General features: G+C 35.2%; 2 protein-coding genes across 2 annotated transcripts; both read right to left on the bottom strand.

Moving 5' to 3' along the window:
* Positions 1-1,115: 1,115 nt before the first annotated feature.
* LOC115955062 (transcription factor MYB101) lies at positions 1,116-4,907 on the bottom strand. The gene is made up of 3 exons (XM_031073102.1): positions 3,936-4,907; positions 1,998-2,934; positions 1,116-1,665 (listed from the first exon to the last, which is right to left on the bottom strand). Exons 1-3 carry the CDS (start codon positions 4,269-4,271, stop codon positions 1,388-1,390), a joined length of 1,551 nt encoding a protein of 516 aa, XP_030928962.1. The 5' UTR covers positions 4,272-4,907; the 3' UTR covers positions 1,116-1,387.
* A 12,471-nt stretch (positions 4,908-17,378) lies between these two features.
* Positions 17,379-19,349, bottom strand: LOC115957742 (membrane metalloprotease ARASP, chloroplastic). Its single transcript, XM_031076059.1, has one exon. It carries the CDS (start codon positions 19,199-19,201, stop codon positions 17,840-17,842), a length of 1,362 nt encoding a protein of 453 aa, XP_030931919.1. The 5' UTR covers positions 19,202-19,349; the 3' UTR covers positions 17,379-17,839.
* Between the last annotated feature and the right edge of the window lie 244 nt (positions 19,350-19,593).

Genomic DNA, 19,593 nt, shown 5'->3' with positions numbered 1-19,593 from the left:
TCTCCCTAAAACTTAAAAGGGTATTTTTTTTAAAATTTCAATTAACAGTGCTCACCAATCACCTAAGATGTTATTGTTTCAAAATGCCTAAACCATTGACCTCTTCTAATTGCCTTAATCGTTTTTTGAGAAACTTAATTGCCTTGATCCAAATGGTCATAAGAAGAACAACCGGCTAGTCCATTTACTATGTTTCATTTCTTTCTCTTTGTTAATACAAGAAATAAAAACATTTGAGCAGTTCATAGATATTAACCCCATGCCTCGTCTCAAAAAGAGTAATTTAGTCTTATTTTGGGCATAACCCCCTATCAAATGAGGAATGAATTCAATTTTGAAAGGGCGACCCAAAGGAGAATAAATTGAAATCTTCAAGTGAATACGAATAAAGCAGCTTTTTATTTAGTAAAATTTTGAGCCTTTGAAGCAAGGCGTGTAACATATGAACCTCAAGATTGTCGAATAGATTTATTTACTTAGATTAGAGTTGCTGAACCTGAAGGGAATTGCAAAATGAGGATGGAATGAGAGAAACATGTTGTCTGAGTGACCCATAATCCAAGCAGCTCCTACCTTTGTCTCACATTTATGAATTGGAAAAATTTAGAGGAAAGTGGGCGATGTTTAGGGAAAGATGGTATGCGTGAAGCTATTTTTTCTTAAAATAGAGACGTTTCTTGAGTCATAAACAAGAATTAAAGCCAACCCAAGTTGAAGAAATGGCACATCAAAGCATGGGTAAACTTATCAGGTTAGCAAAGTTTTTTTTTTTCCTAAAAAAAAGTTAGCAAGTTTTGCTGCTATATTTAGTGAGATTCCTGAATTAATATGGTGAATTTATGGCAAATTGGGTATGTCATGTCTCGTCCCTCACTTTAGGATATTATGATATCACATGAAAGAAAATGAGCAATCATGTAGTACAAATATAGCCAATATATTTTTTTAGATAAATAAGATAGAATTTTAACTTATGGTGTTCTAAGTCTTTACTAACATTAGGAAGGCGTCTAAGGCCACATTTAGAACTTCAGATTCTGAAAAGTACTTCATTTCACAAAGGGGAAAAATAGTAAAAGAAAAAGAAGCTTTAGGTAATACCAAATACTTGAGGCTAATGTAAAAACTACTTCATTGACTATATATACAACAAAAACATAAGATAAGCCTTCTTTTGGTTATATGCACACGGCACTCTCATAAACATTGAACTACAACAGAAGAAAAGGTTCATGAGGCCTACTTTAAAGCTAAACTTATATTACAACAACATTAAACTCTAGTTTCTTAACCGCATGGACAATAGGCTCTTGTCCTTAATCCATATGGACACTACCAGACTACCCTATTACTATTGTAGGAAACACAAACGCTTGTAAGAAGCGCTTTAGCATATGCCAGGCAAGTTCTTCCAGTAGCAAGGGCTTAGGCCCCATTCGAGCTCTGGTTCGGTACTGTCGGTGACCGGGGCTGGTGAAGCACTTTGTTGAGTGTCAAGCCTCACATTGTCACTTTCCACACCGGATGATTGCCCATTAGATAGGTGAGGACCTCCACGGTACCACTCAGGAGTTGGCATTGCTGATGGGAAGTTTGTGAGCAGGCTAGCCAAGTCATCATCCATGGAATTCATCTCCTCCAGTGGATCTTCAGCTGGTTTCATACCTGTGTTAAACAACATAATACCATTGAAGATAGCAAACAATAAAAGTTGTAACGCATTAATGGCATAAGCCCATATTGTTAAAATAAAACAGATGTGGTTTTCACATTTTTACTTGGTTAATGTTACAATGTATATGACATTAATAAAAGAGTATGTCCTTAATATAGTTGAAATTTGAAACAATTCTATTAACTCAGTGAAAATTAAAAGGAATGTGATACCGCCAAGCTGAATCATATTTGATCAAAACTATTATAAGCAAAGAAAATCCAATATGAAAAATTCTTAAGAATTTATCAAACATATTAATCAAGAAGGAATTCTAACTTACCAATTGATGATTGAGATTGAGATTGAGAAGAGCTCAAATCTTCCCAGTGGTTCTCAGCACTAGTCTCACCACTAGTTTTGAAAACAGAATCCACATTCATTGGATCTTCCTCCTCGGTTGTTGCTTCCACCATCACGCCTTTCCCTTTATCAGAGGCGACTGCAGACGAAACTTCTTTTCCCTTGGACTTCTCACATAGAGTTTGAGACTCCACCAACAAAGCATCCAACAATCCATCATTGTCAGGAGACTGAGACAATGGATTCTCGATTTCATAGTCATTAGTACTGCTTGAAGCTCCCAGTGGGTTCTCATCACCACTGCTATTGGATGAAGTATGAGTTGTGGAGTTTAGTGGCGTTTGGTTTGAAGGGAGTTCTGTTTCTAGTCCTTGAACTAAACCAAACGGTTCATATGGAGCTGGGCCCATAACCACAGGGCTACGATTGTATTGGCTACTGCCAAAACTATCAGAGTTGTACTCAACAAACGGAGCTGAAAGAGGTTGGGGTGCAATGTTTTGATTAAAAATAGGGGATGGTGATGACCCAAAAGGAGAAACAGGGGATAGAGGCAGAGCATAGGCAGGGTTGTTGTTGTTTTCACTGAAGAACTTGAATTGGTTGCTGGGGTTGGAGTAAAAGCCAGGAGTGACTTGGTTCTGAATTGGGTTTGTGGGTGAGGAGAAATTCATGGTGTTGAAGACAGAAAGAGAGGGATTATAGTTGAGCTTCCGAGGCTGAGAGGAGGAGAGGAAAGCTGAGAATGGAACAGAGGAAGAGTGAGGCTGCTTTTGGTGGTGTTGTTGTTGTAGGAGGTGAAACACTGCAGCTTCTTGCTGAACTTCTTGAGGATAAAGAGGTAACCCGGCTCTCTGTCGTCTTTTCATCCGAGTATTCCAGTAGTTCTTTATCTCATTGTCAGTCCGCCCAGGTAACTGAAAGGAGAAAGAAGAGGAATCAGAGTTGGAACAGAGAAGGTCATGGAAACAAAAAGTCAAAAAATCATGTGGTTAGTTTCACAAAAACCATAAAATAGGGGGGTCCAAACAAAAATTGTGTGAGTGAGGGACTCAGAAACAAAAGTTGAGGTCAGCATCCTAGATGCAAATGAAGCAATGTATTTGTTTATTAAGAAAATAGGAACCAGAAAGGAGATCATGGAATAAAAAATGGGAAAAATACAGAAATGAGAAATTCAAATGGAATCCAAAAAACTAAGTGAGGACCTTGTTTTAGGGGCAAATCGAAAGAGGTTTATTTTAACAATTAAAGATGATGTAAGCTAAAATGGTCAAAGAAGGAGAGTAAGACCACCAAAATGCATGTAGACCATCTTAGACATACACATAGCAAGTGAGTGAGCTAGAGAGAGAGAGGGGAAACACAGGTGGGATCATAAATCTTCTTTTTTGGGCAGGGGTGGAGATGGGTCACAATCAACACCAAAGACTAAATCAGATTTGAAAAACGAGACTAGTCATAATATATGTATTGTTTTACTTAAAGGTCCAACCTTTATGTTTGGATGAAGAGAAGTCTAAGAGAGGAGACCATAGGAGAATAGAAGCTGATTGGAATATACTAAATTTTAATATATTCAGACCAATTTCAACTTTATTTTCTCTCCTTTTACTCTTATCTCCTTCTGTTCCAAACATATCATATCTCTCCTTTTACTCTATATCTTTCTGTTCCAAACATATCATAAAACGATGGTCTTACATCGACTATCAAAGAAAAAGAAAATAATCAAGATAAACCAACACACAAAAGTTCCATAATCAAAACCAGAGAAATAAATAGAATAAAGGTCCAAAAATTGAAAACAATGAACATAAAATATACATGACCAGCCTAGATCAAGAAGAACAGTTACGGATGCATGAATGCATGCGGCATATTATACCATGTAAATATGAACGAAATGCATACAAACCTGAGCGGCCATACGAGCCCATTTGTTGCCAAGCTTAGCATGAAGTTCAATGATAATCCTCTCCTCCTCACCAGAAAACGAGCCCTTCTTTAGATTAGGCCTCAAATGGTTAGCCCACCTGAGCCTGCAGCTCTTGCCACACCTCATCAACCCGCAATTCTTCTGCACCGCGTTCCAGTTCCCTTCACCAAACTTCTTCACGTACTCCATCAAGATCGTGTCCTCAGCAGCAGTCCATGGACCCTTCTTGAGCCCCGCCCGGCTCGACTCGGCTCCACCTTTTGCTGCTGCCATGGCTTCCTGGTTCTGTGCTCCTTCAACGCTTTTGCTGATCATCCTGGGCTTTGATAGGAAATTAAGCAAGCTAGCTACCGCACAAAACCTTGCACAAACTTTGTTGCTCTCCTTTCTGAGTTGGGAGTTGTGGTTGGTATGAGAGAAAGTGAGAAAAGGTTCGGTGCTTATGTAATGCTACAAGTTTTGGTGAGTATTATTATAATGAGATGGGATTTTGTACGTACTATAAGAAGGAGAGGAAAGGGGTAGGTTTGGAAAAAGAGTTCTCTCCTCTCTCTAAAAGTTGAGAGAGAAATGTAAGAAAGAGAGGAGAGAGAGAGAGAGAGAGAAATAAGTTCTTGTCCTCTCTAGAATTTCTTCGTTTTTGTTCTTTGGATTTAGACAGAGACACTGAATTTTAAAAAAAAATAATAATAAAGAAAGTGAAATTATGTAGAGAGAGACAAGAAGAAAGAGAGAGGTGGGTTTCTTAGACAAAGAGAGAGATGGGTTTCAGAGAGAGAGAGAGATAGAGAGTGGGACTAATGTTTGGGGTTTGGATTGTGGGTTAGAAGGGAAGAGACCCCTCTGGGGGGCTTAGAGTGGGGTTTATTTAGAGGTTTGAGCTTTCATTTCGGTCCGGGTTGCATGCTAAGTGGTACGTCCATGTACGCGTTTTCTAACTTCACCTTGATGTGTAAACACCACACTTCAATGTCCCTTTTATCTCTAGAACACCACTTTGGTCATTTCACCTTTTCTATTTCCTACTATTAAATATTCTTTCAACATATAAAATAAAGTTTATTGCAAACAAAACGGTTTAGGGGTACACCCATGGGATCCTCAATTACGTATGAGAAATGTAATGCACCTAACATATGAAACAATTTCACAAAGTGAAGAGATAGATTGGGGATTAATTCTAGGTGATTGAGATGAAACTCTTTTTGAGATGTTCCATACTAATTGTTAAAAGAAAATTATCTAAACTTTTATCTTATTTGTTTCATTCTATATAATTTAAAGATATCCGACAATGACTTTTATGTTCTATAATAAAAAAAATATTCTTACTATTTAATATTGAAAATTCAACATTTTAAAAAACTAGATGACATTTAAGTTTTAATATTTGAATTTGATTTGATATTTACATTTTTTTTTCTTCTTTTTACTCTAATAAATTGGGGGAACCTTATTCTTGGGATTCAAATTTGGGCTCTCCTAGTGGGGAAAGACGAAAATGCGATTGAATTAAGTCTCTTTGATTAATTATAAATATGGTTAATAAAGTTACCTTGACACGTGCGTATCTTCACATGCATCATGAAGTCAGTCATGTTTAGGTTTAATGTGGAATTAATCTCTAATAAATGTATTTTCCTAGTAATTATATAATTTTGTCGTTTATCGCGGTTTAGTAATTGTGTTTTGGCAAGTTATCAACTAAATGCCCTTCCTTAAAATTTGATATTTAATTTTGAATGTATTAATTACAATTTAATTCAATATATGTATATTAATATTTAGGTAGTCAAATGATTCATGGCAGGAAAAATATTAATGAGTCTGTGTTAAGCAATGTGTTGCTTAAACTTGATTAAATAATTTATTTTTATTTTTATTTTTTTTTACAATTCAATAGTTAAGGGATGAGAGATTTGAACTCTGGACGTCTTCTTTGGAAACACCCAAAGATGTCACCACATACATGTTTGGCCCCCCAAAAAATTTTGAAGTCTATTATACTATATATAATTAAGAAGTGTTACGTTTACAACATTTTCATAATACTTTCACAACAAATCCTAAGTGGTAAATTGTTACTTGTTCTAATTTTAACTCACCATTGAAATCACTTTTCTACTCACTAATAACAACTTGCTACTTAGGATTTGTTGTGAAAGTGTTGTAAAAATATTGTGGACATAAATATGTCTCTATCCAATTATCAAATACTTCAAAGATTAATTGGCTTATAAAATAGGAGTTGCCTTCTTAAATATTAATAATTTGATATATATATTTTTTACTGTATTAATTACAATTTAATTTAATATATGTATTAATATTTAGGTAGTCAAATGATTCATGATAGGGCAAAATATTAACGAGTCCAAACTTGATTAAGTAACATTTTTTATTATTATTTACAATTCAATAGTTTGGAGATGAGGGATTTGAACTCTGGACGTCATCGTTGAAAACACTTATGAACATAGCCACATACTTCCCCCCCCCCCCCCCCCCCCATTTTGAAATCTATTATAATATATATAATTATGAAATACTTCGAAGATTATATTAATAAATTGATATTTATTTTTGACTGTATTAATTTCAATTTAATTTAATATATGTATATTAATATTTAGGTAGTCAAAGATTCATAGCAGGGCAAATATTAATGAGTATGAGTTAAGCAATATGTTTCTTAAACTTGATTATATATATATATATATTTAGTTATTTACAATTCAATAGTTAGGGGATAAGGAATTTGAATTTTGGACATATATGTTAAAAACACCGAAGGAGTAGCCACAAACATGGCTCCCCCCCACCCCCTAAATTTTGAAATCTATTATACTCTATATAATTATCAAATACTAAAAAGATTTTACTTATAGAATAGGAATTGGCCCTTCCAATCATTTGAGTTACCCCACCCTCGAAATAGTTTTTATTTTTTTATTTTATTTTTATTTTTATTTAAATTTTTTTTGAGTTTGTCCAATGGTGCTCCCATAAAAAATAAATAAATAAAGAAATTTGGGTTGATTTATTAAATATAAAGACAAGATATTTTTTTCTTCTTCTAAATTTCATATTTTATTTTAAAATTTACACTTATATTTATTAAAATTTTGGATTAGTCTATCTTTAAAGACCTTTATGATTTCATTGAATTCATTTATTAGCTTTGGTAGATTTTTTTTTTTTAATAATTAAAATGAAAATTTTAAGCTTTTCACTATAATGATGGTAAAAGATGATTTTTTTTTTTCTCGGAAAGATCCTCATTGAGTAAAATTTTTATAAGAGATACTAAGTTTTTGTTCTTGATATTTTTACATATTTAATATCAAACCAAACAACTTTTGTTATTGGAGTTCAAAAGATTATAAGTTCATAGTTTATAATTTTGTATACAATATATTTATGAGTTATGACTTACTCTAGTACTAAAATATTAAAGTTTATATGTGTGTGTGGGGGGAGGGGGGGGGGGGGGGGGAGTTTTTCTTGAATAATATATAATTAAGTACCACAATTTGGCAGCCCAAAACAAAAAAATTCTAGCTCTGTCCCGGAAAACACCAAAAAGTGTCAGTTAAGATACAAGCCCTTGGTGATTAAATAAAACTATACCCTTGTTTAGGATGACTAATAGGATCCTAATCGAAATCAATCATATTACCATACAATCTCTTTCTTTCAACTTTTCCCCTTTTCTCATGCATGTGAATCAACTACAAACCCCTAGAAATAGAACAAATAAATTTAACTAAAAAATCATAAATGAACTAAAGCTTCATTGTTGGTGCTTGACAAGGATGTAAAAGTAGAAGGGGATGTCATCATTGATAGAGGATTACTAATTTGAATAAATCTCAATATTGATGTCGAAGAAGCCCAAGATCCACACTTGTAAAAGTAGATGGAAATGTTGACATTGATAGAAGGTCACTAATTTGAACATATCTTAATTATTGATGGGTGGTGCTAAACCTAAAAAGGGGTGACATGTTGAAGAGGCCCAAGATCGACACTCAACATTTCTTGCCAATACATTTATTGTCTTTTGACGAGAGAGAGAGAGAGAGAGAGAGAGAGAGAGAGAGAGAGAGAGAGAGAGAGAGAGAGAGAGAGAGAGAGAGCAAATGTATGACAACTTCCTAAAAGTTCACCCTGATTGTACTCCTAAAAATCATTGTAAATGCTTGATTTTGGCTATAAATTCTCGGTTTGGTAACATGTATTATGAAATTTTGCTCTGTGCAAAGTTGAAGACTTTACTTGGTTAGTAGTGATGAAATGTTCTAAATACGTTGTCACAAATTACTATGATTTTATGGTAGGATTGGGTAACTATACCTATTTGATTTTAGCATTAAACCTAGGTCAAAGGGAGGTATCGAGGTCTCCTAATCTAATTACAGTCAAAGTATTGTCTCAAACTTGAAATGAGCTTAGGAGTTCGATTAAAAAAACAGTAGCTTAGGATTTTAGATATCATTTTAAAAACTGAGAGGTGATTACAAGTTAGCATTGGTATGTACTTGGAATTCCAATACAAACTGTAAGGACCATTTGTCTAGCTCACCATTTGGATCTTATTGCCCTTATTAGAATAGGAGTAATGTGATATGTTGGTTGATGAGGGGAAAAGTCTTAAAAAAACACAAGCAAAAATGGCATTGTGTTGCTTCACTAATGAAAAACTAATAGTAGAAATTCCTATTCTATTTTCATAATGAAAATCCGATAGTGTTTTGCTTGAATTTATATAATCATTTCCTAATGCAGTCTTGCTTAATTATCAATACGGTTAGCTTAGTGGCATTTTTTGCTCTATTCTATGAGGAGAACCATGGTTTATATATATATATATATATATATGCCGTATTTTGTTCGCCATCGATTTTTGTGTTGAACCCCAAAATTATTTTCTTACCAAGGGACCGTGGGAACATTTGGATTATCATGATTTAACCCATTTGGGCATTGGAGTGCTCAAAGTGCCATTTTAGGTGAAATTGATCAAAATATCCATAATCAACCGAGTGTTGACCGAATGTCAAAATTGGTCAAAATTGTACTAAAACAAATTTTTTCCATTTTTCTACTTCAAATCCAAGGTTATTGGAACCTTTTATCAACTTTGACCTAAGGTTGACTTTTTGAGATGACTGAGAGTTAACTTTTGATCCGACCATCTGATCGGGATAAAACCAATGCCATTGCAAATAATATCTAATTACCTTTAAAATGAAGGCCCATGGGTTGAAATTAGAGTTAAGACGGTTGAGATATCATGAAAGTAGTGTCAAGCGTGTCAGCTTGCTTCCCAAGCCCATAACTTTTTATTCAACCATTCAATTTTCAAGAAGTCAGATGATCTAGAAACTAGACATCCATTTAATTCCAGTACCATCAGAATTAGGTCAATCGGAGCCTGGAAATACCTTCAAAAAAGTGATCGAAGTTAGAATAAAAAAAAACTAGGAAAAAGACGAGATTGCTAACATTAGTAAGTTGAATCAGTGCACATTAAGTGCATGTTGGAAGCCGAAATGTCACAAATAGATTATATATAACCCCCAGCTCCAGATTACAGAAAAAATTGATTTTTGGAGTCCTAGAGCAATTTTCTAGAGAATTTCTCTCTCTCTCTCTCTCTCTCTTTGACTAAATTCTCTCCCAAACACACACACAAAAATCCTTGATTCTCTCATCCTGCATACATCAAGAGGTATTTTTATTACTTCCATCTCCTCTTCCTTGGTCCTTCTTTGGTTTTGAGGGTGTAGGTGTAGTTTTTTTAACTACAATCTACACCAATTTAAGTTCCAACACTTTATTATTTTATTTCAATTTATTAGCATGTTTATTTATTTGTAGATACCGCATTTTGTACCCCTTACGACTTGGGCCCCTGTTCCCTAATGATGTTGGAATTCTAAAACCCAAGATTGGTTTGGGGCTTGATCAGTTTGAAATTGAATTGAGGAAGGTGTTTTTGGAAAAATATAACTTTTTTATGAACCAAATAGATATATTTTTGGAAAATTAAGGCCAAGAAACCCTAAGGCATGCGTACGTATACATGCGTATGCGCACACATGTCCCCAAGCTATGTACACACCTGCGTATGCATACGCGGGCTTGCACACACATGTTAGGGTTCCAAAAACTATGAAAGACAAGTTTTTCAACATTAAGTGTGAGGTTTGGAATGAATCCTACATTGTCTGGGAGCCGTTCCAAACCCCCATTTTTCAACTATATAAAGCCATATGTAGTAGCTTTTCAAAACACATAGAAAATCCTATGGGAAACATAAGATTCACTAGAAATAATGAATCAAAGAGGGAGTTTTTCACAAATCATTCTCAAGTCAATATTTTTCTGATTGAGGCATTTTCTGGCCTTGATCTTGGACTCCTATGATTACTAATCACTTTCTTATTTGTTTGTGATAGATTTGACTGAGGGGAACATTCAAAATCAAGACAAGGAGGTTTTGTTTTTAAGGTATAAGTTCTAAACTTTCTTTTTCTTTTCTCAGCTTTTTCTTGCTTTAATCTTTTTATTTTCCTTGTCTCTTTTGTTTGTTTTTGCCATAATATGTTTGTTTAGATTAGGTTTACATAGTTTTTCTGTCTTTAAGTATGTTAGGTTTTTAGATTTGATAGTTTTAATCTTTGCTCTATTTTGCATTCTTACTGTTTTTGGGTTAGGGTTTTTAGGGTGTGTATGCGTACGCATACAGCTGGGTTGCATACGCAAGCCCTGTGTATGCGCACTCATACTCATGCCCAGAAAACCTAATTCAACCTAATTCTGTTTCTTTATCTCTCATTTCTTATGCTTTTGCTTTGTCTTGTTTCATGCCTACAAGTCTCTGACTTCCATATTTGTTTTTTGTTTTTTTTTTTTTTGTCCTTAACATGTTAGATTAGGGTTTCTTCTTTTCTCTTTTTTTGATATGCCATGAACATGCATATGATATGACCATGCATTGACACATAGGTGTTATGGTGCAGTAAGGTAAATAAGGTAAGGTATGCATTCATATGAACATGCATTTGTTTGGAGATTTGATTTTAACCTCACCTTGATGAACATGAATGTATTGGATATGATAACATGTTTCTTTGACCTTAACATGCCTATGTTTCTGTCTTGGATATGATATATGCTTTTTTGCTTGATGCCATGTCAATGTTCTACCTTGATCATGATATGATGATATATATATGATGCTATGTGTGATATATGTATGCTAGGATATGACATGAGATGCGTGATAGATGTATAATAGGGTTTGGGATGAGAATACTATGTTGTATGCTTAGATGTATGCTAGTGTGTGTGTGAGTATAAAATATAATATTAAGCTTGCCTTTAATGAGATTAAGATGTAAGATATAATGAGTGGAAGCCGACGTCAGGTGGTCTTGGGTGCCTAATACTTTCCCAAGCTGTACCTAAACTCCGAATCCATATTCTAGTAGTAAGATCAATCATTCCATGAGAGGGCGCTATATATATGGTTCCTAGACCTAAACTAGATGGTGACTCCAATATCTTTTCTTTGCCCCAGTCCACTCAACCAAGGCATACTTCCTCTCTCGCATTGCGCCCACATTATCTCTCTAGCATGTTTTTATTGCTTTGATGATGTTGGCATAGTCTTCACAGGTTAGGATATGCCTAAATTTCTTGTTTGTGCTCTTTATGCCATATTTGCATGTTTAGATGCTTTACTTAAGTGCCTTTTGCTTTAGTTAAATTTTTTATGCCTTGATTTTGTGTCTTGTGTCATGGGTAGGGTGTAGATCTTGATTCATTGGTCAAGGTTCACATCCAAATGCCCAAGTTCAATAAAGGGTTTGAATTAGAGTCTTAATTTCTTGTTAATGCTTGTTTGGCTACTTACATGCTCTTACTTGCTTTTATTCCTAGATCCTTTATCCTGTGATGCCATTTTTAGATGTTCCATGCTTAAATCCATGTTTCTCTTTAGGTCCATTCTTGTATGCTTAGATCTAGTTTTTTGCATCTTTAACATGCTTCAAATGCTTTGTTCTCTCTTTTTAGTACGTGTTTGGTTGCACATTTTGTGCTTTTTCCGTCTTGTTTGGTTGCATATTTTCCCTTTGGTGTTTGTGCAGGTGCAACCACTTGTGAGAGATCATATATTGATGATGTTGGCATGTTTTTATCTTGCCCCTCTCTCTCTCTTGCATAGTTTTTCATGTTAGGGTTTCTCATGTTAGCCTTAATTGTGCGTTATGACATGATTAGCTTTTATCCTTGAATGTGATAACATGTCTTGCCTCCTTTATGCTTATTGCCTTGCTTGCTTTATGCCATCTTGTGTGATCTCACGTGTTGGTTGCACCTTTGCATACTTGTTTGTCTTGTTCATGCATGTTTTCTTGCTTGTTTGTTTGTGTCATTAAGCATTGCTCCAAATATTGATTTTGTGTGGGTTCACACCTGTCCTTATACATGAAATCTTGAGACCCGCTTTTAGAAGCTTTGCATGTTGGCATGTGTGTCGTTTGTAATTCAATTCAATGGATATATGGACACCAAATCCAAACATACATTTTTCCTTTGTGGATATTCTCTCTCTTTATTTGTTTGTTTGATAGCATGCTTCCTTCCTTTGCTTATTTGTGTGTTTTTATCTCTTTCTTATTTCTTTGCTATGTGCTTGCTTGTCTGTTGGCTTTGTTGCTTTGTGTTTGTTACATGTGATGGATGGAGCACGCGCGCAACTTTTAAAAGCAAGCAAAAGGGCATTAATCTGTAGATTAGGGGCTTAGCCCCTCCGTGAGGTCCATTCTTTCCTAGCCTTTCCTTTAGAACCATGTTTAGTCGCTTTCCTAGATTAATGTTCTTTTCTTGTACCTTGCTTGAGTCACACCCTTTGGGTGTGGATATGTCTACTTTTCCATTGTGTGTTGATATATTGCGCATGTTATATATTGTAAAGGTAGTCATGCACTTCGGATGATGGACATTCATGATTAGGAAGGCAACCCTTCCCTAATCATGGATGCTCTTAACCTTAGAGCGCAAGTATGTATTCAAGGCTTGTGCTATAGATGCATTATGCTTCATTGGGTGCATGATCTACTACGCGTGTGATTGCTCCTATCTATGTTAGCTAGTGACATCGGTTTCCCAGTGTATACAACATGCATTACGTGTTTAGTGCTTTGGTAAGCCTCAGCATGCTGTATACATAGGCATGAAACCCTACTGGTGTGTTGTGGCACACCCAACGTGAAACTCTGCTACATTTTCGTTGTGAAAATGTGGCATCTTCTTGCTTTATTCTCATCAAGAAAGCTTGGTAAGGATAACGTTATGCGTGCCACGATGCACCTGACTCGAAATGCTGCTAGATTTTCGCCATGAAAATAAGGCAAAATGCTATCAGATTTTCGCTGTGGATGGAAATTTGGTAGTAATTCCAATGTACTAGCAAAACATTGATGAAGGCCACTCACCCTTTCCAAATCCATCCTCAAAGCCTAGTTTCTTTAAAGCCTCAAAAGTTAATGCAAATAATTTGTTTTTATTTGCCAATGACCAAAAATTAAGAGTTTTTCAAAACAAAGGACTGTCTCATGACAGATGTTGTGGGGTGCTTAACATCTTCCCACAGGTAACCAGACTTCTGAATCCAAGAATCAAGATTTTTTTATCATCCATTTAGATTAGAAAAAACCGACTTTTTCTTAACCCAGGATTTGTAATAAAATTATCATTGAGTTAGGTGACTAATCACACCTTAGAAAAACTCAATGATTGATGGTGACTTTTGAACCTTAATTAAAAATGACTCATTAGTCATAGTTCACACCCAAAAGCGTGCATCATTCTCAAAAAGGGGGAAGAGAAGGGAGAAGGGAGAAGGGAGCCCTATCAAAATGTGTGGAGAGCACGCATCACCGTCAGGGGTGGTCGAAGGCCACGAGGCATCGACAATATATTATATATAAAATGAAGTTACTTTGACGCATTGCATATCTTCATATGCCTTATGATGTTAGCTGTGTTAGGTTTTTAGTGGAATTATCTCTCTAATAAATTTCTTTTTCCATTTTATTCTATAATTTTGTGAATTATCATTCATCAGTAATTTCGGTTTGGTAAATTATAATCTAAATGTCCTTCCTTTTAACTTGATACTCATGATGACTATATTAATTACATTTTAATGTAATTTATGTATATTAATATTTAAGCAGTCAAATGGTTCATGACAGGGCAAAAAATTAATGAACCTGAGTTAAGTAATATGCTGCTCAAGCTTGATTAAATAACGTGATTTAAGCTTAGAATAAGTTGTTTAAGTGCCCGTTTGATGCAGCTTGTAGACACTCCAATATATTCTCTATGACTTAAGTCTCTCGTTCCTTAATGACAACAATACAACGGCCCGAATTTTGAAAGTTTAGCTAAATTGAATTCACGACCCAAATGATATTAAAAGCAATCAAACAGTGCATGCACAGGTTGTAATTCTTGCGTATGCGGCCTTCAGACTTCATACACAATGTGCGGTGGGTAGAGGTTTTTTAGGAGGATTCCAATAAGGATAGAGAGTCATACTCCAGGTATTTAATAGCCATAATTTGGTAAGGCCTTTCTTAAGACTAGGCCACACTACACTTGATACTATAGGCACCCCCTTTTACAGCCTTCGTTTAAGCTCATTTTATGGGCAAAACTGTCATTTCATGACAACTTGGTTTGATCTTTCTTCTTCTTCTTCTTCTTTTTTTTTTTTTTGGGTTGAGAAAAGATGGTTTGATCTTCTAATGCTTCATTGAAAACAAATCAAGAAGTTTCAAAAATCAAAACTATATATTATGTGCTTTCATCGGACCAAAGGATTAAAAGTTTCAACAATTAATGAGAATCTGTAAAATATGGTTAATTTATTATGATTGGTCGTTTAAAGAATTAATTATGATTAATGAGGTGTCATAATCTCATTGGTCTAGGCTTAGGACAAGGGGTGCACCATCATTCAGATTGTTTAATTCTAATTGGATAAATAGCCATAGTTTCATATTTTAATTATATCTCTTAGAATAAGTGTTTAATTTAACTATTTAAGTAACTTCCTAAATATCCATTAGTATTATCTGATCACAAAATGGCTAATTTTTAGATACCAAAGTAATATGGAACTGAAAAGCTTATCAGAAAGATGTTAAATTGCAAAAAAATCAAAAACAAATTTAGACTTATATTGTGGGATGATTTTGGCATAGTAAATTTATGAATTAGGAAAAGCCTTTTTTAGTGAAAGTTGGAACACTCCAAATTATCTTTTGAATTCCACCAATTTCACCTCAATTCGACGTGAGTAAAAAGTTAAAAACTCAAACCTCAAAACACTATGACATGACGATCCGAAATTCAGCCGTTTGACTCTAAGGTCCCAAGTGTCGTTCAAAAGTTGGATTTGCCCTCTAAGTTCTGTTCGACACTTGGTTTCCTCAGCCCTCAATTTCTCAGCCATTTTCAAAAAATATATATTTTTTCCTAATTCCAACTCTTATGAAGTCAATTTTTGAGATAAACTTCAGCATTTATCAGTTTTAGAGAGTTGTAAACTCATCCAAGCGTATCACAAGGCCCTCCCTTCCCTTTATAAATAGAGGGGAGATACAAAAACTCAAAAGGAAAATTTCCTATTGATCTAGAGAAAGCTTCCGATCGAGGAAGGTTATTATATTAGCAGTTGATGATCCTTCATATTTGAGGTTATTATCGAAGTCAATCATAAACTAGTGCATAAGTGAGGCCCAGTAATTGCACTCCACCATCAAGAGCCAGCCGACAACTATGACATTGGTATTCTAGCTAGCCCACTCACCGTGGGGATCAAGATCATTTGGTGGGCTTTCAAAATGATATTAACTTTATAAGACCATGCCGCTAGGCGCTAGTAAAAGACAGACAGTCGAGGTGTGTGACCCGTAGTGAACGATTGAGGAGGTATTTTGTTCTATACTGCAGTGCAGGCTGCAGCAAATAGCATCATCGTATTAATGAATTTGCTTCAATGGTTTATGATCAGATGACAGAGCGCTTCTATACCCAGAAGCTCACACCATTTGAGACTAACATGGTTCTACAGGAAGTTCGTTTTTTACCTATCATGAAGAGGGGCTGGAAAGTGTCGGAGGAAATTAATTAGGAAATAAACTTGGCATTTGATGAACAGGATCAAAACTCTAAAGTATTACATCCCCACATACGGATTTGTTGTGTTCGAATTTGGGAATGAATCAACATATTAGAAAACAGGTTTGGGTAGGCAGACCAAATAAAACGGCTTCGGGTTGGTGCTGACATGGGAACAATAACTCTGATTTAAAAAAAAAAAAAAAAAAACACTAATAACTTTCATTTTTGAAAGTTAATAAGGAACTAAAAGCGCTCCATAGGTACGAAATAGTCCACTAAAACTTTTAGTTTCTACTTTGAAGACACGTTCATATTACCATGTTCCCTTAGCCACTCTGTCACTTTACTATATTACTTTTATGACTTTCTCATCACTAATATAGTAATATCTCACCGAATTTAACAAAATTAGCTATGTATATTAGGTTAAATAAAGGTTATGCAAACATTAACATTCATATTGAGCGCAATGGGGGCTCTTGTTGTAGAATCCCCTTATTATATATCTCTGTTCAACATTTGAGGAAAATATCAAAAAACCATCCGTGTAAATTGAGGAATTCACCAGTAATGAACTTGATTATATCAACCGCCCACAAGCTACTAGTGTGTGTTGCAAATCCAAGTTGTATGTATTTGAAACTTTTATGCAATGAAATGGTGGTGGAGTTTTTGCAAAAGCTTCTACTTCCGTTCTAGTAATGTTGCTAAAATCAATTATAATTCCAAGAAGTAATTAAAAATACAGCATCTTCTAAAGCCTCTATCATGATGTATACCTCCAGACTGATATTTAGGTTATAGTCAATACTTTGCCATTTCAACTATCTGGAATGGTATCGTTAACATTTTGATTTTCTTAAAATAAGGACAAGCCAATGAGAGGAGGTCATATGATCCTTGAATCCTTTACTTGAGGTGTGTGTGTATCACATTGAGCCAGAAGTTGCAGACTACATACATGTCATTGTATATTATATAACATAACAATACGCAAGGATGTTTTAACCGATAAATCTTTGGTAACAAACATTCGATATGTAAGAGGCATAAATTAGAACCAAGAAGTTAGACAAGAACACGTGCAAAGAAGCTTAGCAAAAAATGTTTATTTCATCTTTAGGTAATGTATTTTAACACATCCAGAGTTATAAATAAAAAAATCATTTGCAAAATGCAAAAGTTTTTCTAGCAAAAATTTGAAACTTTTTAGAATGAACTATCAAGAAAGGAGTTACTACCTACATTATTGAGTTGAATGTTGGAGTACAAGCAACAAATGACCATCCAAAGAACTTACAACTCGTGGCACCCAACAGATCTCAATTCCAAGTATCAAATAGAAGAGAATGTAACTATTATAGAAATCTTCATGGATTTTCAGAGAGGAAAAGAAGATATTTAAGCTCACAACACGTTATGTTGCCAATAAAAAATTATAATCTACAGGACCATAAAAAGGATCCAGTACTGGATGAAAGATATTGAGAACAATTGAAATAAGTACCTTCCGTCTAATGTTTTGGGAAGAAGAAACCACATTATGTCAAGTATTCCCAATGATCTCAGTTTGCCCCCTCTGTGAGACTCCGCAGACAAGCACTCTGATCCAACAACAGCATCACGTATGTTTCCCAAGCCAAATCATCTTCAAACTTCCAAAACCTTGGAAGCAATCACAACAAATCTTTTACGAAATCAAGATTGAGTGTGTCCCGGATAATAAGGAATAACCCTAGGAGTATAACAAGCATAATCCCAGATGACATAATCCTCTGCTCTAGTTCTCGAGGAAGCTTTCTCCCACCCCTAGCCGCTTCAATGAGGACCAAAGCCAAGGAACCACCATCTAAAGCAGGTAATGGAAGAAGGTTTATTACTGCAAGGTTAAGATTTAGAACTGCAGCAAATTGGTAAAGCCCATCAATATTTGACCTTGCTACTTCTGCACCAACAGCAATAATAGCCACCGGACCTGAAACCTTACTAGCAGTTTGAGAGAAGTTAAGAAAAGTTTGTCTTAAGCTATCCAAAACAGTATATGTGAGACCCCAAAACTCTTTCCCAGCATAACTAAAAGCCTCAAATAAATTCTTCGGTATAATCTTCGAAAGCTTTAGATTTAGTGATAATTGAACACCAATTTTACCAGTTCCATCAAAATTCTCATCTGGGGTAACCCCAACATCAAAGTCCTCCTTCCCCCTTGCAACCTTGAACGACACATTTCTTTTTGGATTTTTCTTAATTACATCAACAAGCTCAGAAACTGCATTAGGCCCTACTTTTGGAAATTCATTTCCGTTAACTGCAATTATTACATCGCCTGGAAGCAACCCACCCCGGGAAGCGGCTGAAAAGGATTGAACCTCGGGCACCAGCACCCCAGGAAAGACCTCTTTTACAGGCAAACCAACTGACAAGACTTGAATAAAGATGATCACATATGCAAAGATTATATTGGCAACGACACCAGCTGAAATAACAATTGCCCTATCCAATACTGGCCTATTTTTAAGCAGATTTTCATCATCAACTGGAATGTCACTATCTGGATCATTATCAGGAAAACCCACAAAGCCACCTAGAGGAAAAGCTCTGACAGAGTATTCAACATTGTTTGCATTGAATTTAGCTAAAATTGGACCAAACCCAACAGCAAATTTACTTACATGGATGCCTTGGAGATAAGCAGCGAGGAAGTGACCACTCTCATGGACAATGATTATGGCTGTTAACACTGCAGCTGCTTCCAAAACAGACTGAGCACTCTCAAAGTTCCCAAAATCAAATCCAGAAATTGCCCAAGACCTGAAATTAAATCTTTTCCCACATGGGTTTCTACTCCTTTCAGATAAAAATTGGTTCTTGAAACCGAGGGGTGATGAAGAGATTGAATAGCATTCAGAAGAAAAAGGAGATTTTGAGAAGTGGGTTTTGTGCTTTAGTGAAAATTCTGAGATGGGTGACTTTGAATTGGTTAATTTGAGGAGGGAATAGGAGGAAGATGGTGGAGAGAATGAGAGGTTTATAACCATGGCTTCTTGGTTCTTTGAATGGGTATTAAGGAGCAACTAGTTTGAGCTAACGCGAGAAGAGTGGATGGCATAGAAAGAGGGAATGGATAATTCATATTTTTTGGGTCTGTGGAGGGGAAAGTCAGAGAGGTGTGTACCGTGTGAGATTTGTCTCCCTCTTATTTTACCCAAGTTGGATTTCACTTCTAAGAGCATTCACGTCAGCTCGTGTAAATTTATCATCTATTTTACATCGAAAAAGCTACATTTTTTATTTTATACATCTATTTTTATAAAACATCCACATCAATTTATCTATTATACACTATATTTTATATAAATAATATTTTTATATTCTTTTTTTAATATTATTTTCCCTACTGTTTCTTTTATTTCTGCCGTTTCCTCTTTCT

This window comes from Quercus lobata, chromosome 8 (genome assembly GCF_001633185.2).
Source record: "Quercus lobata isolate SW786 chromosome 8, ValleyOak3.0 Primary Assembly, whole genome shotgun sequence".
NCBI lineage: Eukaryota > Viridiplantae > Streptophyta > Magnoliopsida > Fagales > Fagaceae > Quercus > Quercus lobata.
The sequence above is the reverse complement of the archived record's forward strand: the minus strand, read 5'-3'. Positions and strand labels throughout refer to the sequence as shown.